Genomic DNA, 25,824 nt, shown 5'->3' on the forward strand with positions numbered 1-25,824 from the left:
TAAATTTTGTGTAAATCCCAAGTGAATTTTATTCCTACTGTATGGACTAAAACTTCATTCCTACTGTATGCAGATTACAGGGTAAATTATAGTGATTATAGTGTAAAACTGGAAACTGGATTAATACTATACTGTTTCATAATACTAATAGAATGTTTGCTCACCAAGAAGGCTGTAAGGGGTCAGATATTATAACATTATGTATTGGGAATATAATATGATCAGCAAAATAATAGGCTGCCTGACGGCAATGTTCTCCCAGTGCTGCCTTACCATTGCCAGCGCAACCACAATCTCATATTTTGGATTTTCTACAGTTTTAAGGATTTTTTCTCAAATGGATCAAATGGATGTTTTTGGCTCAAATGCAAAGCTTAGCTGTGAGTGTTACTAGTAGCAGAGGTTGACATTCAGAGATAAGATAGATTCATGCAGTCACTGTAAGTGACATGGAATTTTCTTATGCAGCCCTGCTATTCTTTGACAGAGTTGTACCACTTGGGAAATTTCATAGCTCACTGCATGAGCTTTCAGTCATTTACAAATCATGAGAAGATGACAAATAAGGCAAATTAATTATCAGCACCTGTGGAGGCGCTGGTTACATGTTGAAAGTTTCACTCTTGCAACTGTTTTTAAAGTTATTATCTCAAAAACATGCATAATTTTTGGTGTGCTAGCACTTAATGAAGCATATATTTTGACAGTGATGGGAGAGCACTGCTTGCCAATTTGGGTATCAGTCAAGGGTCAGGGGTTGGAAGGCATACATGAAGGTTTGCAGGGAAGAGGTGCTGTTAAGTAGGAATAGGGGAAATAAAGAGGATGTGTAAAAGGAGGAAGATTGACCCAGGACAACATTAGAATGCAGGAGGAAGAGGAGGAGCAGGAGGCCAAGGTTTGTGAGAGGGAGAGAGGACAACCCCGGCAATAAAAAGAGCCACGGGCCACAGAGCAAGGTGGAGGGAAGTAAAAGGGGATAGGAAGACCTGCGGAAACAAAGGAAGACAGGACAAAGAGTAAAAAACACCAACACTATCCCATAGCTTTGTCTACAACACGTTCAACTGGACAGTGACATTTAAGTCTGTTTATCAGGAGCATATCTGTTCATGGCTGTACATTGACAATATTGCTCAATTTGAGGCCAGTTGAATGTGTTCTGAGAGAGCTTATGAAATATGAAAACTTAAGAGATGGGAGTGAAAATATTAAAAGAGTCACAGGTTAATGGGAAGGAAACAGAAACATTCTCTTAGAGGAAGGGTATGTTGACATTACGTTAGTTATGTACAGTAACTCTATGAATATAGGCATAGCCCTACAAGAGCTGTTGCTGTGGGATTTATCCCAACCTGTATACATAATCATAAAGATTTTCTTTCCCGCCAATGTACAGTGACTTCTCTCTGGTCTTCATGTACAGTATATAACACTGTTCTCCAAAAAGCCTATATTTTCTTCAGCTAATGCCAGTGAAGCATGGGGCCTTAAAGTCTTAAAGAACAGGCCTAGATAGAATCTGGAATGACGGTACATAACTAACTATTCTATTTTGTGTACGCTTCACCCTTTGAGAGCTGCCACTATTGGGTCAAGGGTGAAGCTGATGTGGTCAATGCCCACTGTGACAACAAGGTCCACAAGCAGACAACATACACCAGTTCAGAGCCCCATGAACACAAACCATAACAAGACAGGAAGCTACCACCTGTGCCATGGATAACACTATGTCAGCCATGTGTGGAAAAAAAGGGGACCCAGTTATATTACACGCCCTCCACACAGTAATGCCACTGCAGAAGGTTAACTGTGTACCATAATGTTCCCCATGCAGCCCATTAATCCAAGATGATGGAATTAGAGGTGCACCATTGGGCATATGTAGAAGTGCCAGATCTGACAATGCATCATCTGCCATCTAGCATGTTTAAAACTGCATTAGTGAGGGAAGACTCTTTAAGGAAAAGTGGTTGGCTCTCAAAAAGTCACTGTATTTACATTGCTCAGCTGGATTGAGACACAAGTTACTCCCACCTGCACCGACTTTGTTTCTCGGCAGGTGGGTTGCACGCTGGCTCCCTGTCCTTTTTGGCTGCCAGGGAACACACCAAAGCAGGGGAGGAGCAAGGTGAAGAGAAAGGTGTGGTTGTGCAACAAAAGGTGTGGCCCTTCACCCTCTCCACCTCCTTGGCTGTGACATACAGGTGAGCTGTGTTGCTTTGGAGGAGCGTTCCAAACAACACTGGAGGACATGGGAACATCCAGCAGGTCCAGTCTGACGAGAGAGGGAAGCTGTCTGCCACTGGGTCCCTTTCTGGGATGTCTGGGAAGTCACCACTGAATATTAGCTGTTGTGGTCTGTCCCATCCTCTGGAGGGACCCTGCCACCCTCCACCCAGAGTGCCATGCAGATGTCCAGTCCCCTCTAGCACAGACAGGTGTCTACAGTACTGACAGGCAGCCTGTGGAGTCAGTGCTAGCCCAACTTGGTTAACATTAAGGCAAGCCTCACAGCAGGGGTGAAGATCTGCTGGCATGTTTGTCAAATAGTGCATTGATAGATTCAGAGTGACAGAACTGAAATCTTGATTTTGTTCTTCGCTTGTTGACTGCTTTTTGCTGAAGATGACTTGGGAACAGAGCTCAGCTCCTATGGTGTTATAAACTGTAAATGAGGACCTGAGAGAGGCAAGTGTACAGTGGCAGGACAAAAAATCTTCCTGACTGTGCATAAATGCAGGGATAAAGCCAATAGTGACAGCTCTTAGAGGGCGAAGCAAATACAAAATAGACCCAAGAGATTCTCTGATACACTGTAACCTGGAGATGAAATACATTTTTTCTCAATATCATTTTGCAGGGCCTTTTTGATAGTCAATGCCAATTAAAGGAACTGTTCTGCATTTTCGGAAATAGTTTGCTTTATTTCCAATAGTAGATGATGGATATCAGTCGATATTTGTGTGTTAAGTACAGTGAATGTGGTTAGCTTATTTTAACATACGCAAAGGAAAACAGCTAGCTTGGCTCTGTGTGAAGTTCGAAAATGAGCAGTTTATTCACTTTATTCAGAGTTGTGCTTCTGGTCATCTAATGAATGTCTAGTATTCACTCTCATTTTTTTTGCGGAATTTCCCCTCGCGGGACTAATAAAGGAATATTGAATTTTAGCTCAACAACTAAAAAAGAAAACAATGCTTACTGCTCCACTCTGTTCACCAGCTAGTTGCTAACTGTGTCTGCTGTATGGTGGTGGGCAGGTAGAGGTAGTGGGTTTTTAGAGCTTTGTAACTGAAAATAGCTGCCTGCAGCAACAGGGAATGATGCCATGAGAGCAGAGACAATCAATAAAACGGTGTTTAAATGCACAGACATGTGACTGATATCCATCTTCTAATTTCAAGTCTAAACTGAAACCACATTATGATGTCACATTTAAGACAGTAAAACTGGAGTATGATGCAAACATAGCTGTCTTCAACGTCACTTATTTACATTACATTTTTTTTGTCTTTGATAATAAAACATCATGTCTGGAGTATTTTCAACAATTATCCATGTATTTTGATCAGTTTAAGTGTCAGCTCTGAAGTGCATCTATGACCCTCAGTTTCGAAACAAAGCCACTGCAAAACAAATACATTTGCCTCAGAAAGGCAAAATACATCTTGATGTGAATTATTCAGAATTGTTCAAAAAAAATCAAAGCAAACTAGCTGACTCATCTGGCTTTCTTTTCATGCATGATATCAAAGAGAACATCTGATTTATTGATATTCAGGTCTTTAATTATCATCTCCTCCTCGAGAGCATCTTTGAAGTCGTGAAGTGTGCTCAGGTGACCTATTATGGCCCCACAAGGAAGTTATAACAGTAATGACAGGGGTTAAATAATATTCAATTCAATTCAGTTCAGTTCAATTCAATTCAATTCAATTCAATTCAATTCAATTCAATTCAATTTTATTTACATAGCGCCAAATCACAACAGAAGTTGTGAGCTGGTACAGACTGAGCTCTATATATTTTAGATGCAAATACTACCCTGGCTTGTTCTTATACAATTCATAAAGATTCAAAAAGTGTCTGGTTCAGGTTGAAGAGTGGAAGTGACCTGGTCTGTGTGTTTTTCAAAAATGAAATCTAATCTGTCCATTAGCCAGAATCAGAACTGGTTCTGCTATCTTTATAGCTGGCAGAACATTATAAGAAACACCTTACCCGGTTTCCTTTGAATCCTTGTGGTCCTACTAAACCCTGCAAAAAGAAATGAGGAAATAACATTAGTAAATGTGCATATTTGTCTTTTTGGGAAATATGCTTGTGTGCTGTCTAAGGCCATGTTCAATGTGACATTAGCATTGTACCAAAAATGCAGTGCTTTCATTCATTTCAAAGAGTTAGAAAAGCACAGGCTAATCCAGGAAGAAAGCTGCACCTAACTTCTGCCACAATGCAACATCATTGGCCTGATTACTTCGTAATGTGATATAATACTACAGTTAACCTCACAATTGTTAACTCCGACTGGGGATTGCATGACTGTCTGCTTTTTGAAAGATGTGTAGTAAGAGATATTTTCAAAAAAGCTGTTTTCAGTATTTGTTATTAGAGCTACTGGGTGCAAACTTAAAGCAGGCAGGTTTTATTACAATAAGAACACATTAGAGGACCTGTGGTGAACAACAAACATTAGCCCTCACTCCTTAAGTGCTTTGGTTTGGTTTCCATCTGTTTTCACAAGGTTGATTAATAGACACAAAGCTGAGCTTACTGCACATTTAGTGCAACATGCTTCATATTTTCAAAGCATAAGCAATCTGAATACATCCACTTTTCATTTCTATTTCATTTTGATGTAGTTTCATTTAAAGACAGTGGATTTTGACTACTCTGCAGCCTCTACTCAGGCTACATCAGTATTGGTATCAGCCTTTCATCATGTCAGACTCTCAGAAGTCTGGTAAAATGTTTGCCATTGTTATGAACATGATGCTGACAATGAGCTAAACATTGGTTCCTATTGTGATGAATATTTAAAATGGAATTACAGACTTACAGGGATGCCTTGAGGCCCAATTGGTCCTGGTAATCCTGTATCTCCCTTTTCACCCTGTATTGAGACAAAATCCAGCATGTACATTCTCCTCATAGTATATATTTATTTTTGAATTAAAACAGAAAGAAACATGCACAGTGATACTCACTCTCTCTCCCTTTGGTCCTGCTGGCCCTGGAACACCTGCTGGTCCTATCAGACCCTTTAAAGCGGAAAAGAGAAAATAAATACTTGTTAGCAGAATAGTACAGGAGAAAATATCATTAATAAATACTTAAAAATCAGTAAATCAACAAGCCTTCTGGTGGACATAAATAGATGTTACATAAGATAGTGTCATGAACCATTTAGACCAATTGTTTTTCACCAATCTGGAGTGACAGAATAGGGTTAGGACAGAATTTTCTGTCCTGACACCTTAAGAATTAAATACACCAAGCTTGTTGAACTACTGTTCAAACTGTTAAAAAGTAGGGAAAATAATAAAATGTCAACAGCTGAAGTTCTCTGAGTAGCAATCAGGTTTGGAGAGGAAGACCTTGAATCTCAAGCATATCCAGCATGTACAGCACTGTGTATAATGCAGCTGTCCAAATGCACTGATGGACATGTCAACATGCAGCGCGGGCTTCCTGCATGCTCCTTTTGGATAGTTCTTAGCAATGGCAACTTTGCAGCCCGCTGCTGATACAGGATCATGAGGCAGGAGACCGTTGGGGCAGGATTGAGGACTGAGGATTTGCACTGTTATGACATCCACAATCAGACAGCAGTAGACAACGTTCCACTTCTGTGGACCCAGGTGGTAGTGCGAGATTATGAACAGATTTGACCTATTTTAAAGACTATCATCTTGAAGTAATGTAGTGCTTATAACTACAAACACAGAGTGGCCATGATTTGCTTGTGATATCAATATTTCCATATTTTCTCATAACACCTAATTTCTTATGTCAGTATACTGAGCATACAAGTTACACTTTTAAGCTGCTCAAACTGTAAACACTAAAATAAAAGCACATTGATTGAATTGAACTGAACGCAAACCAAAACAAATGTAGCATAATGCACATTTCCACAGCAATTATTCCATTAGCACAACAAAAAAGTCATGTGATAGTCCCACTTCAATTCCTTCTGTTAAATGAAAAAGGCTTGAACCTAGAATCACCATTTGTGGCTATATTTATAATTGAATTGAATTGAATTTTGTTATTTTTGACCTATTAAACAAAGGTGTATAGCCTGAAAAGTTTTTAGGCCAATAGTGACCCATGTATATTTGTATGTATCATTTCACAATACTATTCCTTCTTCAAAAAAAGGAAAAAAAAGTCCCCTGAATCTTTTTTCCCCCCAAATTTATGGGCTATAGAAAGCTGTTCTGTGCTTAGTTTAGAATTTAGACTTTAGAAAAAAATCTTCTGTTCTAGCCACACTTAAATGATTGCTGTAACGGGTGTGGTCCTTGCATGAGCCAATATAAACCATGGGGGCATTAGGGTTATATCTACTGTGTTTGCCATGAAAGTAGAGTCTTCATGCCAGTGCATCCTCAGAACCCAACCCTAAACAGTACTGTCCTCACAGAGCTACTTTAGGGAGAAAAAGAGACAGGACAAGCATGGGAAGCAGGAAAGCAAGCGGACATGACAAGCAGACATGGCAGACAACACGCAAGCTGTAGCACCGGGGTGGAGGAGGAGAAGGAGGAGGAAGAGAAGGGAGAGGGGACCAGAGCAGGACTTGCACCACTCACCACTGGACCCGGTCTGCCGTCTAACCCATGAGCCCCCTGTATAGCGTTGTACATAGTTAGAGAGCAGAGATGATGGGGGAGATGGTGGGAGGAAGGTGGGGTGGGGGGTGGGGTTGGGATGGGGAGGTGGGGGGGGTGAGTGAAGCTGTGACTCAAGTGACTTAAAAACATATTCAGATGATGACAAATGATGAGTGATGGAAGTGGCGGAGGTGGAGGTAAAGTGAGTGACAGTAATTGTGAGTAACTTCTTTCAGTGGTCATGGTGGATGATGACATCAGGTTTACAGCCATGTTGTTCATAGTAACGCTCTGGAGTCTGACTGACTTCACAGTCATACTGTGCCAGCTGCAAAGGTGGTAGACATTGTTCAGTCTTATGTTGCCTAATTGCTACTCTAGCTACTCCCTGTATCTTTTTTTGAAAGAGCAAGTTTGGTGTTATTCTGTATATTATTGTCAACAAAGCCTATGAAAAGACCAACTTTCAGCCATGAGCCCATTGGTTCATTCAAGACTTTTAAAAACAGCAAACACGTAATGTTTCATTTTTTTTAGAGACTCAGTAATTTTGTAAAACAGCTTGCTACTGTAGTTTATCAGACGTTAGTCCAACGGCATTTGCATTTGTGTGGGACTATTTGCAGCGGTGGATTAGTCCACACCTTGTCCTGTTCAGACTTGTCTGTTAAGGGAAGGATTTGACTTACCTCTAACCTGTCAAAAATGCAATGGCATCAGTCATTTGTTAAAGCCCTTAAAAATGGCTTGTGAAATTTGACAAAAAAAACCCCCAAAACATGTTCATTCTTATCTCATGGACTTAATCAAGAAGGAAACTGAGTAAACTCCATCCATTGATGATGACCATGAGATATGGTCGAAAGCTCTGGAAAAAAACTACTCAATGGGTGCGGTCAAATTCGTGACTGCATCTCATTTTGCTTCAACACTTAATTAAGAAACGTGATACAAATGCAAACTGCACGTCATATGAAACACATTTACAGAGCTTTCCCGGGTCGGGTATGTGCAGTGTTTCTTTAAGCTTTCTATGTAAATATGTGTGTAAATGTGTTTCTCTTTTTTTTCCATTTTATGTATTTACAGTATTTTTTTTTCCTAAATGGTCGATCTGTGCTGTCGAAGATGTGAGGGTGATTTACTTAGGATTTTTTGTCTGTTTGCATGAGCTTTGATAACTTGCAATGCTCTGAGCTCTCTTGGCCACCAAGAGCAAAGAATGAAAATCCAAAGCGATTGGCTGTAGATAATATTTGGAAGAGTGGAGAAGAAATTATGAGACCAAGCATTATTTGAGTAACATTGTTTGAAGGTATAATGTTTAGATTTGGAGTGTTATGTTTATGATTTACTTCCCTTTGACACGATCCGCCCTTGCAACATTTTAACAGGATTATGACAACATAAAGACAACATCTGAGACATGAAACATCAGTCAGTAGCAGCTTAAACTAGGGGTTAGGGTTGTCTAAAATATGGGTTTTTGAGACTGATACTGTATAACGCTCACATTTCTGTATTGAAGCAATAATCAGGGGTGCATGTAACTTTTTTACTCAAGTATTCAGGTGAGTACCAGGAGGTGTTTGGTATTCACCCCATACATTACATGGTCTGAATAAAAACAGTCTTTCTCACTGTCCTCAGTTTCCTACATGGTAGATGGCAAAGATGGTTCTCTCAGTTCTCAGTGCTGAGATGTGAGAATCCCCTCTCAAATGCTGCACTGCTCAAAGGCAGCATAACAGACAATTTAACCACCTTGTTGATTGCAGAGGAACAATCTAGATTGCTTGTATTTACTTTTTGGACCAAGTCATACTCAGAGGACACTGCTGAGTGTTTTCTTTCTGCTGTCCTCTGATCTATCAAAGAGAAACCCCCAAAATTCAGTGGACTGCCACTCTCCTCTTAACTGATAGTTAGATGGTAAGTTACACTGATTGATGTGCAATGTTCTGCATGATATGCACTTATGACATTGACTTCTAACCACTTCATTAAAGCAAAATCCCTCACAAAAGAAGACATAAAACATGCATGTTTAGAAATGCTGGAAGTAACAACATTACGCACAGCTTGCTGACCCAATTCAGTTGCTGCTGGAAGCTGCCTGTATGCAAAGGTGCATTTTGACACCACTGGACATTACGTAGTTATGATTTTTGTAACAATGCTTTGCTGTGTTCTGGTTACGTGCACCCCTGCATATAATCCCCAAAATTAACAAGGCTGAGTAAGAAAACTTAACAGGATAGAAGACAAATAGAAGATAGAAGACAAAGAATTCTGAAATTTGCGAATGGACAGGAAGTCTGGTGTACTTACAGGGAGTCCAAGATGGCCTCTGTCTCCTTTGTCGCCCTTCTGACCTGTCGCTCCCTTTTCTCCTCTGATGCCTATGCCTGGTTCTCCCTGAGACACAGGGTGACAAAGTCCCATTCTTAAACTTTCATGCATATAAAGGCTATGATATAGACAGCATATAAATTGAGGTAGATTAGTAAAACGAGGAGCAGGTTGACATTATTTTATGGACCTAATATCTCACCTTAGGCCCTGAAGGTCCTTGAGATCCCTGGATGGAACAAAAACAGTGGGATTACTGGTTGACTGAAATAATAGAAATTCAGGTTTGGCACCTTTTTTAGTGGTGCCTCAGATGAACAATTATTATTGTAAAACAGTAAAAATACTACAGACAAATAAAGAATACAGAATTTCGTTATATGCAGACAATAGTATACTATTATATTTGAATGTTGTATAGTCATTATCTATGATTCACTAAATCACTGAACATTTCAGTTTTTTTAGGTTACAAAATTAAGAGTCGGGGAACCTTAAATATAGTAGACCTCATTAAAATTAGTACCTATACTAGAACGAATAATAATAATAATAATAATAATAATAATAATAATAATAATAATAATAATAATTGAAAAAGTACAACCCCAACTCCAATAATGTTAGGATACTGTGTATAAATTGAAGCAGAATGGAATCATTTATGAACAAATGTTTTTTACCAGCAACAGTTTTGGAAAGTGTTCTTGGGTCCATGTAGTAATAATCTTTCCGCAATCATGTCTTCACAGAGTGGTGAACCTCACTCTGTTCTTGCTTGTGAATGACTGAGCCTTTCCAGGATGCCCCTTTCATACCCAATCATGATGCTATCACCTTTTACCAATGAACCTGTTTACCTGTGGAATTATCCAAACAGGTGTTTTTGAAACGTTCCACAACTTTCCCAGTCTTTGTTGCCCCTGTCCCAACTTGTTTGAAGCATGTGGCTGCATCAAATGCAGAATAAGCATATATTTACAAGAATCAATGAAGTTGGTGAAGTAAAACATCAAATATGTTGTCTTTATATTGTTTTCAATTGAGTGTATGTCAGATAGGATTAGCATATCCACATTCTTTTTTATTTATGCTTTACACAGTATCCCAACTTTCTTACAATCAGGATTGTATCTCGCAGCTTGTATTGGAGAACCTGAACAGGTTGTGGGAAGGAAGTGCTGATGGGGAAGAATACATGTAATGAAAATTATGATTCTTCCAAAGATAAATAACATACTGAAAATTCCTCCTGCTTCTTTAGATTTGTCCATGTCTGCATATTACGTACATTTAAAATTCCGGGTGGTGACCAGAACTTTTTGTTGCATTAGTTTCCGCAGTAAAGGCTGAGCACACTCATGCCTACTAAATACTACCACCAAACACAGCATACTGTCTATTGTTTTTCAAGTAATATGCAGCATGAACCTGTTAAATCGATATATTTAGTATTTTGCTAGACAGGATTAGCCGGTTTCCAGTTTGGGAAAGCGGAACTAAACAATAACATAGCTAATGGCAAACCGCCATTGCTGTGCAGCATCCCCTCTGTGACCTTTTGATTTTCATCATTTTTTGTAAAACCGCCAATATTCAAAATCCAGAGACTTGGTTTCTTGCCTCTTAAATTCTCAAAAATGAATTTAGTGATGAAATAGCACATAGAAATGCAAAAAACTTCACAATGTTGGACACAGTAGGTGAAATGACTGGTCAGATGCATACTAGAGATTTTTCCTGAATCTGTATGACATCCATGTATTTTTGGTATATGCTGATTTTGCTTTAGTTTGCATACTTTATATTATGCTGCATTTTCACCAAATCAGTATGTACTGCTAGGCGGTTTCAAATACAGCCTTAGTCTTTAGATTAAGATAGCATATTTTACTCACTGCTGGGCCAACTGGTCCTGGGGGTCCTTGGGGCCCTGGAGGCCCATAAATCTAAATTTATGGGGAACAAACGAAGGCAACAGATTTCAATTCAGAAGATATTGCTCATAAAACGTGTTGTGTTCTAATTTACCATGAAGTGCTCTAATCAGACTAATCCTTACCATTTCTGACCTTCCCCCTTCTCCAGGTTCCCCTTTAGGACCCTGTGACAATAGGTGGCAAAGACACAGAAAGACACAAAGTTGACAATATAGTGTTCCTTTGTCTCACAAATTTTGAAGTGAATGAAGTAACACAACACTTTGAAACAGTATTTGGGGTTAATACAGAATGTATTCCACTGTTCCCCCTTTGCCAGGTCAGACACTGCATTCAGAAAGATGCAGCCTGAGGGGCACCATTGCGTACCATTGTACCAGGTAATCCAATAGGGCCTGAGGCCCCTGTAGCCCCCTTTTCACCCGTAGGGCCATCTAAACCCTACAGAACAAGGAAGGGGAGATGGACATCACAATAATGGCAGAGCATTTCAATTCAGGGACTAATGCGTTAATTTTCATGTTAGAAACAAAGCACTAAAGACAAATCACAAACTTTTGTTTTTATCCAATCTTAGTATTCATTATCAAGACATAAGATCAATCCGCACCAGGAGCAATATACCTCTGTAAACTTGTTGCTTGTTTTTGTATTTGAAATGAAAAATTGTTTGATTTTTCCTTCATATCAGCAGTGGGAGGCCTTCATTTTTACCTGAACTGAATGGTCTTTCATACTTTGATCTGTGTTCAAAGGCCAATCCCGATGCTACCATTACACCCTAGATGGTGCTGATTTGGCCTATCTTGTGTTTTACTTGTGTTAGTAACTAAAGCGTTGGTGTTAGTTAATGGAGAATCAGCCAACAGCATCCAGACACCAAATTTTACCCAGCCTCTATTCTTCACAGCTTCTGCAGGCAGCCTATCATGAAGCTGGGTTAATCAAGCTCCATCACTGAGAACTTGTTCTATTGGATAATGATGTTTGGAATTGTCCCATTCTTAGTGGAAGAAAGTAAATAAATACATTTACTCTTTACGTAGGTAAAAATTTGAGGTACTTAGTGTTTCTGTTTTGCTCTACATTGTACATCTTATGCGTTTCAAATATTGTACCTTTTACTTCCTCTGTATTCATCAGATTTAGTTTTTTTAGGTTTAGTTGTATGTGAGGGTAATATTTCCAACCATAATATGAAATCTTAAAACATGATAAATTATTTGAAATTAAAAACCAGTGTATAAAGGGATACAGTCTATATTAAAATCCCTCTAATACATGAATATGTCAATAATAATAGTCCAGTTTTATATTTTACATATTAAAATAACACTCTGAAAGATGCTCATGTGTATAATGAGCAATTCTGCTTGTGATACTTAATGTACATTTTGCTGTATAATTAGTTTTTTAGTATTTTTTTATGGCTGAATTGGTACTTTTACTTAAGTAAAGGATTCGATTAGTTCTTCGATCACTGAACATCCTCCCACTGGCTCACATATTCCCACAAAACAGCTAGTAGTCTAACTTCCATAAAACTTGGTAACATGTTCATATTGTCTTACTTACGAATGATGCAATTTGAGCACATGATTAGACCATATGGCAGCAGCCCTCAAAGACATTTCTTAGAATAGAAAATTGAAAATCTAACTGATTATTAAAGAGCATTTGATTAATTTTATACAAACCACATGCTGCAAGTACACAATATACTGTACAGTACAAAGGCATTCGCTAACTGCATGTTGTGTTTTGTGTGTTTTCATTTCAAATACAAAAACAAATAAAATAACTGAGCGCGCTTAAAAATCAACCACTGATGCAGCCATTTTGACCAACCATATAACATTTTCTTAGTTGTACCAAGACGCTTTAGTCAGGGACGCAATGCTGCCCATCTCAAAAACTCAAAAATAAAACAAGATGTATTTGCAAGAGCAAAGCAAATGTCTCCCTTCAAAGTCAGCTGCCAAACATACAGATATACAGGACTATCAGTATTTACGATGGGCTCTTAAAGTAACATCAGGCTACAAATAGCATAGGCCTTTATATGGGGGCACATTTAGGATCCATGCCACAGTGAATTAAAAGTTAAAAGTTATGCCATTCCTGGGGTCTCTTCCAAGCAAGTGAGTCTCTAATTAGATAATAAGAGAGCAGCTGGAAAAACCAAGGCCTTCCCTCTGGATAATGACAGATGTGGGACACTGGCTTTGGTCAGGGAACCACAGCCAGTGATGTGATGTGGTGTGATGTGGACTTAATGCAGTCACTCACAGGTGATCCTGATGGACCCATGTCTCCCTTGTCTCCCTTGGGTCCAGGGAAACCCATGACACCACCCTCTCCCCTGGGACCTTCAGGACCGGCTGGGCCTGCGGGACCAGATTCTCCTGGCTTCCCTCTGGGTCCCTGAAAACACATGGGGTCTTAATTGTGCCTGAAGGAAGCTATATTAAGACAGAAATATTTTTACATCAAATCTAAATTGGGGAGCATCAATCATCACTCCTACATGTTTGTCATCGCAGTCTATCACAATAAGCATTCATGGAACAATTAAAACTGCCTGGCTGGTATAATGTAGTACTTATAACAATTGCCTTCTCTCCATCCAGTCCTGGAGCACCTGGTAGACCCACTTCACCCTGAGGATACAGCAAGGCTGGATTACTAATTTAGCAAAGCAGGCAACTGGCCTGGGGCCCAAGACTGCCAAGAGCCCACATTTCACTGTATGTTGGTTAGTTTCTAGTAATGTGAATCATTGCAGATCATTGGGTATTCAACTGTCTTTCTAAAATGTCTCTTACCTTGGCTCCAGGGAGTCCAGGGGAACCTGGAGGTCCAGGTAGTCCAGGTGGACCCTGGTGGAGAAGAGATCTCATCATTTAATAGAACTTTAAAAAATACTGTTTTGCACATCGAAATCCATATAAATCCATATTTACATATACAATAATGAATCGTAGAAAGTACTTACCATCAGAGGTATGTTGCGAATATCCTGTGGAGGCATGTTAAAGGTTAACAAAACTCTTTATTCTTTAGTTTTTCTACATTTAAGAAAAAGCGTACTCAATAAGGCTGACATACATTTTCATTGTTGTGGATTTCAGCCTTTCCTGGCTCCCCAGTTGGGCCTGGTGGACCCTATAAGGTGAAATGACCATTTGTAAACTTCATCATGAACATAATGATTATAAATTGGACATTTTGTGTACTGTGTGTCAATATTTGCAACAATTTATGAGTCTGCTGGTCATGACTTACTCTTGGTCCAGATGGACCTTCAGGGCCTGCTTCCCCCTAAAAGTTAAGGTTAAATGAAGGTATTACACTTAGGTTCTCCATAAATATTCTCAAGTTGTGCTGGTATTTGGAAAATACCCTTCTCATTAAATGCTCTTTAAATTCTTTTCATAATGGTGTCTTTTCTTACCTTCTCTCCCTGGTCACCTTTGTCACCCTGTAAGAGGGACAGCATATGTTGACTTCCACGGGCTTTTGTTGAAATGGCGGCATTGCTGTTCATCGGTATCCATTCACTTATCAAATAACCCCCTTACCTTGGATCCGATCATGCCTGGCAGTCCTGGTGAACCTGGTTCTCCTTTAATTCCCTGGGCTGTGAGGCTTGGCTCTCCCTTCTCACCCTACATACAGAACAGAGTCTTAGCTATACTATTTATCAGCATTAACCATTGAAGAACAATACCCAATAGGATTTGACCGATAAATATTATTTTTGATACTGGATACTGATGTTTTAAATGCTGCCAGTCAGTGATATTTTTGTTTCAGTTCTTATATCCAAAGTTTCAATTTCTATGACATAAACCCTTACTTGACACTAGAATGGGATCCTATATAAAAAAGAAAAATCTCATGAATGAATCTTTAAATCAGGTTTTTAACAATTACTGAATAATGCAATGAATGGATAAATTATGCAAAGAAAACAAGATTTTTTTCTTCTTCCTTCTTCTTTGATGCTATCAAATAACAGCTATTCAATACATGGCCACTAGGAGCCTCATATATCTGCATACTGAAGTCAGTAACCCTCATAATAATCTATTCTAATACATATATTTTTAGATGGTTCACGCAATGGAATTCAGCAAAAATGATTCACTTGGAATGTAGATTGTTACCTTGTTTGAAAGAAAAGAAATATACATAAGCAGGCATTATTTGATTAGAGCATACAAGTTCATTTTGACCTTGGAAATAATAGTTTGATTCAAGAAATCTTAACTCATTGTCCACTTCTTAGCTTTTTCCACAGTTTTCACCTGAATCTCACTGTGTTAATCAATGAAATAAGTTTGCTCAGTTAGCATGGAGATAATTCAGTTGTCATCCCCTACAGTTGTCATCATCTACACCTGTGTAAAGAATTTAGGTGTGGTGGTTGTATATGATAATTATAAAAGGGGGGGGGGGGCTGGGGGGGGGGGGTCTTTGCTGCATCACTGCTGTCCCATGCGATGTCATGATCATGTCATCACCAATGTCGCACAACAGTCCGACCTGCTGGGGTTCTGTCTGTACTAGCAGAGACCTTATGGTTTTGAATGGGTTGTGGTATTCACTACTTTTCCCTTAAATACTCTGGCTAGCTGTTCTGATAGTCCAACTACGTAAGGGGGACTTACTGGGTCCCCACTGAGTTAGCAGTGTCTGTTTTGGTCTTCAGTCACGGTGGGATTCTCATCGTCCACCCCTTGTGCTGCCTGGAGTGTCCACCTGACCTGCTGCATGTCCTATTCTCTATCCTCCTCCTCACTGATAAGAATTTTGGCTATGTGTAGAAGGGTCGTCATCATGTGATGATATCATCTCCATTACTACTGAGTACTCAATCCACCAATGGAAACTGTGAGATGTAGTTGTAGAAAACAAGTTAGTAAGCTAGTAAGTGCACTTGAGTTAAGATTATCTTGTCAAATAGCTTTTCTGTACATTCCCACAGATCACAGCACACTTTCTTACAATCCATTCTTTGATTCACAATGAATGAAAGAATGCATTTTTGTGTGCTGTTAGAACAGAATGAAAGTTCAACCATAAAAAGTTAGCCAGCTAAATTCTGTCATTAAGGCTGGCTGACTATATCACCCATTAGAAAGACCACAGCACTCCAACAAACACTAAGTGAAGCACAGCTGATAGCACAGAAATGTAAAACACAACAAACTGAGACTTAATTGGAGCAATGGCCACCCACAAACACAGAGCAATGATGTGGCGAATGTCTGACTTTACAGATGTCCAGTTACTATAGGAATAAGATGGCAGACACAAGCACAACCATACAGTTAGGATGCTCATTCCATTCCAGGCCTACCCTGTAGCCCCTCTTGCCAGGAATGCCAGGGGTACCAGGGATGCCAGCCTGGCCCTTTACAGTGGAAGACAGACATTTATGACTGGCTGAATTGATTAGATATATCATAACTGCCACACTCACTGATCAGAAAGTGGTTTTACCTTTAACCCAGGAGTGCCAGGGAAACCTGGTTCTCCCTACCATGGCCAAGATGGCATACAGGTCAAAGATGATGTAAAAGGAAGAAAAAGAAAACAGTTGATGTACATTTTCTTCAAGATATTGAAAAATGTATGCAGACACACCTAGAAAGCAAATATTTTTGCAATTATATGGATAGATTACTGAATGACCATCTGAAGCACATGGGAAGAGGCCCAAGGGGTCAGTGGGGCCCTGGGGGTGAGCCCTTGTATGAAGTGACAATTAATTTTTCTTGTTGGAAAGTCAATCAAATGACTACAAACAGATGCAAAGCAACTACAGAGAGACAAAAACAACTACAAAAAATGCAAAACAACCACAAAGTGACACAGAACAGCCACAAAGAGAACAGAACAAATAGATGCAAAACAACTACAAATGGGCACAAAAGAACTACAAACAGATGCAAAACAACTATAATGAGATTCAAAATTAGTACAACTGACACATCTAAATTGCTTTCTTGTCTCTGAGAGTACTGGTTCACCCCCAAAATGTAACCGCAAAATGCAAAAATGCAAATCTGCCACAAAACATGTCTCTAATCACGCATATTCAGAGTAAGGTATCACTTGGGCTGCACTTTTCACACTCATGTCAATTGTAAGATATACATGGAAAGGATCACATCAGAACAGAGTGTCTGCTTGCATACAATGCTACACATTGCTGGACCTCCATTATCCCTGCTACCCTCAGGAGGGCCTGGGTGGTGATGGCTCTAAAAGCACAGAGGGGTTCAGCCAACTACCCCTGACAGGAAACAGCACTTACCTTTGGTCTATGGCTGCTCAGATTGAAGATTGCTCTGGTTGCCTTAAAACTATGTCCTCCATCCACCATTTTTCTTTCTTAACATATGACATACAGTGGGTGTAGGCCCACATGGATCTCTTACACTGGCATGTTATGCCCTTATTTATCAAAATGCTAATCTCTTTATTGAAGCCATGCAGCCACAGGCTTTCCACTTCAGAAGAAAAGCACAAAGAGGGATGAGTTTGAAGTCACCCTCACACTGAAAAGTACTGTAATCATCTTCCAATGATGGGCAGGATCACTCGTTTTCATTCTGTTTGTGCTGCAGCCAAGTCATCTTGTCACACTCCATTTCAGAGGAAGGATGTGGAGAAGCAACTCCTAACAGCAAAGGTTTTTGTAATGTCTCACATGCACAAGTACAGTTTCCACGTGTACACCAAACAGTGAAACAGCATGCTTGGTAACAGTTGGACAGAATTAGGCTTACACCAATATATCAGTCTGCTGATACAAAGCTCTTTAAAAAAAAAAAAAAAAGACCATCAGTCAGCCAGAGTCACTGACACCAAATGCAGTATTTCACTGGAGCAAAACAAGAACATGTTTCAACAAACAGTTTCCTTGTCTATCAATTGAATAACATTACTTATTACTCAGTACCAACAGTTTCTATTGAAACTACACATGAAGTAGTCATGCATAAAAGGCATAAAAGGTTCAAATGAGCCATGATGGGAGGCAAAAAGGTGAAGCTGTGTGAGGTTAAATATATGGTCTAGTTTAGACAGAAAGCTACTAGATGATACCTTAGATGTCACAGACAGTTTCACATCATTCCAGCAACCTGCCATTCCCCCCATGCCAACTTGTTCTCATTGTGTTCCCACCTTACTGCATCACCTAACGTCCACATCCACCTGCACACTCGCTCCCACTCCCTGCATTGCCTCCTCCTGCCATTGTTCTCTGCCAGATTGTCAGTGTTGTTTTTCTGCTATTCTAGCCAGTCCTGCCTGTATCTGTAGCTGTACTTGTCTGCCTGTATCCTACTCTTGACCCTTACCCTTCACTTGTAAACGTGCCCATGATCTGCTACTTGTGACCTGTTGCCAGTTTGTGACATGTCTTCTGGCCTTTACCTTTGACTTTGTTTGCCTCCTCAGACAGCCTTTTGCAGGCAGCTGAATTTTTCATTTTGAATTTGTCATTTTTACTCTCATATTCAACATCCTCCTGGGACTATAAATGTGTGAGTATTGCTTGGAGATTTGCAGAGGCAGTTTTCCTGATAAGCTGATATTTTAGTAGAGAGTGCTACTAGAGGAAAGTTCATGGACCTCTGTAAGAAAAATGCAATCATTAAGGAATCGTCCTCTGTGGACCATGGATATTTGGACAAAATATTGGTATTTGGTATCTTGTGTAAGATAAATAAATCTTACTCAACCTTATCACTGATGTTTTCTGATTATTGCAGGAGATTCAGATTTCTCAAATAAGGCTTTATTCTTCCACAATGACCTTACACAACAGTTAAAATGGACAATGATCCATTCAAGTAGAGGAATCAATTTTGGTCATGTTTTTCTTTTCTGTCTGCTTTTGAACGGCAAAAGCAAAAACCTGCTTCGTACAGATTGTGTGGTTACTGTGAAGAATAATAGAATGAGGTGGGTGATTGGAGAACTTAATTGCTGTCTTCCCTTTACTCATAATATTTCCTCCAGCTGGGTAGCTCACTGTTTCTCATTTGTATTGAAAGGAAAAAGGCAGAGATACCTTTTCATTCAGTCAAAGTGGTGCGACTGTTGGCACACACTCATGCTTTGCCATTATATCCACTCTCTTGATCCTGGTCTGTTGCTGCTCTCAGTTCCCACAGGGAAGTAAAATAAAAGCTGCTTTCAAAGACAGAACTTATTATCAGTCTACAAAAAAGTAGTAGAGAATTTCAGCACAGTGACAGATGGGATAAGGTCCTGAGGTGGTAGCAGTGTCGACTTCCTTCATGGCTAGATAAGGGCCTAGGGCCTATTGCTTGCTGAGAGCTTTGGAACTGAAGAGGTTGAGTCTAGAGAAGTCATCTTTTGTTGGCAGCACCGTGCAGATATTGATGGTTATTGTCTATGCCACAAAACATCTGCCTGTCCCATTTATTTCACTCCGGCAAAGGCACCAGAAGACAGCTCTCTGAGATTATATATAGAACAGAAATCCCCTTGGTTGATGGAAGCCTCAACTCCTTAGGCGACCTAACATATTAGGATATCTTGAACGATAAGCCTGCAAAAGCACTTTCTCTTTATTATTAAAATATAACAGCCTTTCCAGATGGCTATTTCCTTTGGATACCAGCGAAAATGCACTTTCCTTGAAGTTTTCCGCTTTTTGCTTTTTCTTCCTCTTTCCGCCATCTGTCCATTTGTGAGGCTTAATGGAGAAAACACACACACATGGCTGCAATTGCTACTGCCATGCTACTGTGGCCAAAGGAGACCTACTGTACTTGCTGGAGTCCATCAGAGAAGGAGTATAGAAATAAGTTCACTAATTAAATTAATCTCTAAATTAATTTAGAGATTGAGAGACAGTGTTGAGTTACTGTTGTAGAGAGATGGATTGGGGCAGGAAGTTGGTTGTGATGCAAAAGAGCAGTGAGCAGGAGATCAGGCGCAGTCCTTAGTTTGCTAAGGTCTGACGCACAGCATTGGTGTTGCCGCTGATGCCAAAGACATTGAGCAGGCTATTAGGCTTTCCGCTGCGGGGAACACCCGACACTGCCAGCTGGGTCAAGTAATGCCAGGCTCCTTGCCAGCTGCCGAAAGCACTGCTTCACCAAGACCACCCTCCTTCTAGTGGTCCTCCACAGTGGTAATCTGTCCTCCTGTGGCTCTGAGGCATCCAGGGGCTTGATGGTGAATGGGTCAATCACACGGATGTTCTTCCCTTAATTTGCCAGCATATCAGCAGCAGTGAGGGCCTCATGCAGAGTAACGCTAGCCCCAATCACAGTCACATGATCGTTGTCAGACTGGCGCACCACCTTGGCTACACCCACTTCAAACGTCTCTACAGACATGTCTTACTCAAGAAATGAATCCAGACCTCTGAAACACTGCAAACATCTCAAAATTGTTCAGCTAATCAAATGGCTCATCACTTCATCAGTTGACAGTTTTAAGATACACTCCACAACTTGCTATAAATGTTGCTGTAAAGTTCCAACAGTCCTCCCAGATCACATTCATAATTCACACCAAGCTGAGAGGAAATACAACCAGACAAATTATAACTTGAATCCAAACATTTGAATCCTGAAAACTGGACTAGAATCTTAACATAAATAGGCGGCAATAGGTGGTGACACTTTTGTACTTGTAGTGTTATACTGTGGCTGTTAGTTCTCATAGAATGTAACATGAATTTTTTTTTTCATCGGCTATGTATGAACTGGTCCTGGCTGAATGCTGTCTGCATATGGTGAAAAGATGTGCTATAGTGATGAATTAGAGGGTCCTATGGAAGCTTTTAGAATATTAAAAAACGCTAAGACAAGCAGACCCTTGTCTGAATGTTTATATTCTATAAACAGGATCTAAACAAATTAAGAGTTGAACCAAATAGGCCAGACAAAACCTCTTGCCAAAAAATGAATAGATAAATAACCAAAAAGTACATGTGCTCAATGTTCATTTCTGCCAGGTAAAACCTCTGCGATAACACAATTCAACAGTAGAGCTGTGATAAGTGACCATAACATTGATTATATTACCTAACCATTATACTGTAACTCCATTTCCTCACACATGGATTTAAATTGATGAAGAATTTCAGGTTATTTGTATTCAAAGACAGACAGCAGCTCTTCCAATTAAATACAAACATTTGAAGTGCCTTTCCACTTCAAGCATCCAGACCCCAGCTGCAATGTCTGTAATCTTGCCAAGCATGAATAGACCTAGACATGCCACACACACACAACTCCGCTGAGTATCACTCTGCCTTCTCTCCTGAGAAACCCCTCTATCCTTCATCTCCCTACAGAATGGATGGAAACATCAGCTCAGAGAAGCAGACAGTAGTAAAAGCAGACACACCCTTTCCAGGGAAAATCAAAAGACAAGCAAACGCTCAGGGGAAAAAGGGAGTGCTCCTTCTTGAGATGGACCTGACAGTAGGGGATTTAAATGTTTATGACATCAGGGCTTTCTGTCATGTTGGTCCCCTGACAGACATGGTAAATGGTTGCCTTGTAAAAAAATTAAACAGCAACCAGTTGAGAGGTGATTTCTTATCTTGCTTATCCAGGCTCAGCAAGCAAGGTGACTCAATGATAACCCCCTTTGATTGACATATAGACTTGGAGAAAAAAAAAAAAAGAGAAACAAAACAATTCCAATTCACAATCTACCTTTTTCCAGAGCTTTAAAACACATAACACAGTCCTCAAATTACAAGTGTCCCACATCTGTGACAGATCTTGGACATTTCTAAAATCTTGGGTATGGCACTGAACAGAATACAGTAAAGGGACTTCAACCTGTATTGGTGACTATTTTTAGTATTCTGTGACACTTCTGAAAAATGAAAGATAAAAAAAATTACCTTCATTCCTTGGTCTCCCTTTATTCCCTGTGAAGCAAAGACAAATATTGTAAATGTAAGAACTGATGACAACCACTGCAGTCCACTAGATGGAGCACAAGATCCTCTATAGGCGTTATAATTAGCAGCGATGACTGTATCTAAGGCCTCACAGAATGGATGTGCAGGAGAAGTTTGTATTTCATCTCAGAAGTTATCTAATCCCTGTTGTGCAGTCTCAAAAGAAGAAGGCAGATAACAGTGTTTGTGAAGGTCTCTCTTCTAATGACCTGCAACTCAGTAGCTTGATGTGCCAGTGAAGTTCATAGCTGAAAACAGAAACAGGATTCTGGACTGATTTCAAGGAAAAACAAATCAAGACAGAGAAGAACAGTTGAAACTGAAGCTTACAAGGCAATAATCTGCACAGAGGCTTACAGCAACAAGTTCCTCCCAGTAGTCCCAGCCTCAGAAAAGCTGCAATATGAACTTCAGAGGGACATTCTGTTTTCACTGTGACTCTAAAGGTCACAGTGAAAACATGGTGGCTTCAGACAAAATCACTTTCACAGAGTCATGTAGATATCTACTGTGGTTTTGTTGTGACTGCAGCAGCCAAACTGTTTGATTGTAACCAGATGACTGAGATGCATTGCTTTAACTGTGGAATTTGAGAGTGAAAGTTAGAGAATTGAGCATATACATCTGTATACCTCATGAATTACACAGTATGCAGTCGAGGTTTGAAAACATCAACATCAAGTTGAAGGCATTGTGTAGCATCAAAGCAAAGTCTTGAATCTTTTTTGATATTAACGTTCATGTTATTCAATAACTGTAATGTGAAAGGTCACTCTTGTAAATTCAAAGCAACAGAAGGCCATCACCAACTCTGCAGTGGTGACCTAATCACTCTGTACATGATTGTGTGGTTTGGTCACATAGAGATCCCCACGCACTGGATGTGATAGCATTGCATTTAAATGCTGGCTTCATCTCAAGCAAACATTTTAGCATTCAGAGCAGACACCAGGCACTTGCCAGATCATGACTGCCGGATTACAGGTGAAAAATAACATTTGATGTTTTTCCCTAGTCGTCGTGTAGGGAATGCTTTGTGACTAACACACAAAATATTGTGGTCATAAGTGAAGTCTTAAGTTCACATGAGTAAAACTCATGTGAACTTTACACAAGCTTTATTAAGCTTTTCACAGCTGCTTTCTATGAAAAAGCACTAATACAACCACTGTGCACTAACTGCTCAGCACCAAACAGCAGACTGACAAAGTAAGAAACTAGCTGGTCAACATAGTGGATGCATCTGGCAGCTAAAGAACCAGCTAGCTAAGAGTGAGCTAACAGGAGAGTGAATATTGGACTTACTTATCAGCTGGGAGGAAACACAACTCAAATAAATGCCAATGTTGTTCTACATGTGCTGGATGTTTTCATTCTCTATTTGATTCTTTTTCTACATCTTTTTATTCTCGCCATCTCTAACAGCTAAATTCTATTCTTATCTTAGAACCAATGCTTGATTTGGCTACACAGGGCTATTGTAGAAACATGAGGACCCGCCTCCCCTATAGATATAAAGAGCACATTCTAAGGTAACAACAACACAAGTCTTATTGTCAGGGGATTATAGACTAATTAAAACATAAATATGAATGTTACATTCCATTTCTGCAAATGGATAAAAACTACACATTGGTCCTTTAATCTTTACTATTTTCTCCTTTTGTTTTGTCTTAATTTTGGTTTTCCCTCTCCTTTTCACATTTTTGGCACTTCTCCTTTTGTCATCTAGAGGAAACAGGAAAGAAACTCTAGTCTGTAGTAATGCTGTATAATGGCGTGGATTACTGAAGAACACTTGCTGTGTATATGTGCATGTGTGTCTCTGTGTGTGTGTGTGTGTCCTCTAGAGGAAGTCTGTTAAGCCATGGACAAGTGGAGAAGGACAAACACGTGGAGAGTGTAGAGGGCATAGCTCACTTTGTCCCCACAAAGCTTCAAAGCCAAGGCCAGATCCTTTACGCTGCTGCCCAGAGTGTGTGTGTGTGTGTTTGTGTGTGTGTGTGAATGCTTTATTCATCCCTGTTCAATATTAAGGAGACTATTACACAATAATGCAACAAACACTTTCCATTGAATAAATGTCAAAACCATAAATGTAGTAGCAGATGTTACCTGCATCATTTTGTGAGGTCAGGGTCTGTGTGTTTTTATGGTATCTGTTCTAAACAACTCCCAAAGCTTCATTTAATACATTTTTACCATTTCATAAAAATACAAAAATGTGTTGCTCGCTGGGAAGGGCCAGATGATGACTAAGATGAGAACAAAGTTCAAAAAGTTAAGCTCAAGCTGATATAAGGCTTCAGCAATCTGAGTGAGGCAAATCTTTTTAGTATAAAATATCTTTTTTGTATTTCGTGGACAGTGTTTCCCTGCTCAGTTCAATAACAGGTTTGTTTCCAGGACAAAGCAACTGGAAAGACAAAACCCATTTATCCATCAACCACTGGCTTAACATGCTGAATGAAACGGAACTTAGAAAAACTCACATCTTGACAAACTCCGACATTTTCAAGAGTCTCCCTGTCTGCTGTTTCTCCAGAGATCTGAGTCCCCCATTATGTCTAACTGAATATATTTATATAACTGTGAAGTGTTGTTGAAATAAAATAATCTCCTAAAAAGGTGTGGCTGAACCATTTTTTGTATGGACCATGGACTGTGCATTTTGCCCTCTCCTTCCTAGAGTGTAATCGTGTTAGAAAAGGATCACTTCATGGCCAGTATGGAAAGAAGAATGATAGCAGTGACCCATAACATATTCCAATGGAAAAATGGCATGTGACTGTTGTATTCAGACATTTTAAGAAATCTTTTTGAACCTTCGAGTGAAACACAAAACACTATAGTGAAACATGAAAAAGTTAGAAAAACAAAAGTAGAAAGTGAAATACCGTTGGGCCTTCAGGACCTGGTGGACCGACGTCACCTTGATCACCCTGTGGAGAGACGAAAGACAAATGTGAACACTGATTCACAGAAAGTTGACTATCAGTAGACAGATGGTGAATGGACACAACACAAGCAAATAGACAAATAATCTGTTGAAATAATCATCTGTCATCTGCTTTCTTTCTAAACTACAACTTTACTGGAGAAAAATAGCTCACCTGGCATATGAAAACAATAAAACTCTGTTTTTCAGCCAAAGAAAGGCAAGAAACAAATACGACTTCCTTTTTGCTTCTGCATTAATCCATACTATAGATACTAAAGAACGTGATACATATGATGATACCAGTACTGGAAAAAACAGATGTTTATTGCTTTCTGTTCACGATGAAAAATCCATCAATTCCTCAATCGAAATTGTGTTCAGTAGTTTGTTCACTGGAAGAAGTATTTCCCAGGCAATCGAACCAAACTCTGAACTCTACAGACCATATTCTGTTTCAAAAGTGAAATCCAGAAGAGAGCTAACCTTTTGTCCTGGTACACCTGGTTCACCCTGGAGAGATAAAACAAAGTGTGTACATACAAAACATATCCAGCCAATGTAGCAGATTTAGTATTCTATATTGAAAGGTGTAGGGAAAAGCAGGTGGCCAAGACTTGATTTGATAGCTTTAAAGTCACGGTTTTCATGCTTATCTGGTCGTGCTGTAGTTCAACTCAGCTATGACTGTTCATGCTAAAGCCTATCACAAGTGAGAACCACCTCTGTGAGATTCAGCTTCTTTTACATAGAGAGGTGTTTAGAGGACTCTGC

The 25,824-nt window shown here is 39.6% G+C and overlaps 1 protein-coding gene across 1 annotated transcript in view; it reads right to left on the minus strand.

Moving 5' to 3' along the window:
* col13a1 (collagen, type XIII, alpha 1) overlaps window positions 1–25,824 on the minus strand; it is a 58,872-nt gene that overhangs the window by 9,564 nt on the left and 23,484 nt on the right. The window contains exons 15-36 of the mRNA XM_076743945.1: window positions 25,537–25,563; window positions 25,010–25,054; window positions 22,053–22,079; window positions 16,643–16,678; window positions 16,500–16,553; window positions 14,716–14,802; window positions 14,589–14,615; window positions 14,420–14,455; window positions 14,243–14,299; window positions 14,130–14,153; window positions 13,960–14,013; window positions 13,750–13,794; window positions 13,424–13,558; window positions 11,504–11,575; window positions 11,257–11,298; window positions 11,093–11,143; window positions 9,397–9,423; window positions 9,174–9,260; window positions 6,822–6,857; window positions 5,211–5,264; window positions 5,063–5,116; window positions 4,225–4,260 (exon numbers count right to left, since the gene is read on the minus strand). Of these exons, the coding sequence (XP_076600060.1) occupies window positions 4,225–4,260; window positions 5,063–5,116; window positions 5,211–5,264; window positions 6,822–6,857; window positions 9,174–9,260; window positions 9,397–9,423; window positions 11,093–11,143; window positions 11,257–11,298; window positions 11,504–11,575; window positions 13,424–13,558; window positions 13,750–13,794; window positions 13,960–14,013; window positions 14,130–14,153; window positions 14,243–14,299; window positions 14,420–14,455; window positions 14,589–14,615; window positions 14,716–14,802; window positions 16,500–16,553; window positions 16,643–16,678; window positions 22,053–22,079; window positions 25,010–25,054; window positions 25,537–25,563 (1,113 nt within the window). The remainder of the gene's footprint in view (window positions 1–4,224; window positions 4,261–5,062; window positions 5,117–5,210; window positions 5,265–6,821; window positions 6,858–9,173; window positions 9,261–9,396; window positions 9,424–11,092; window positions 11,144–11,256; window positions 11,299–11,503; window positions 11,576–13,423; window positions 13,559–13,749; window positions 13,795–13,959; window positions 14,014–14,129; window positions 14,154–14,242; window positions 14,300–14,419; window positions 14,456–14,588; window positions 14,616–14,715; window positions 14,803–16,499; window positions 16,554–16,642; window positions 16,679–22,052; window positions 22,080–25,009; window positions 25,055–25,536; window positions 25,564–25,824) is intronic.

The sequence above is a fragment of the Chaetodon auriga genome, chromosome 11 (genome assembly GCF_051107435.1).
Source record: "Chaetodon auriga isolate fChaAug3 chromosome 11, fChaAug3.hap1, whole genome shotgun sequence".
Taxonomy (NCBI): domain Eukaryota; kingdom Metazoa; phylum Chordata; class Actinopteri; order Chaetodontiformes; family Chaetodontidae; genus Chaetodon; species Chaetodon auriga.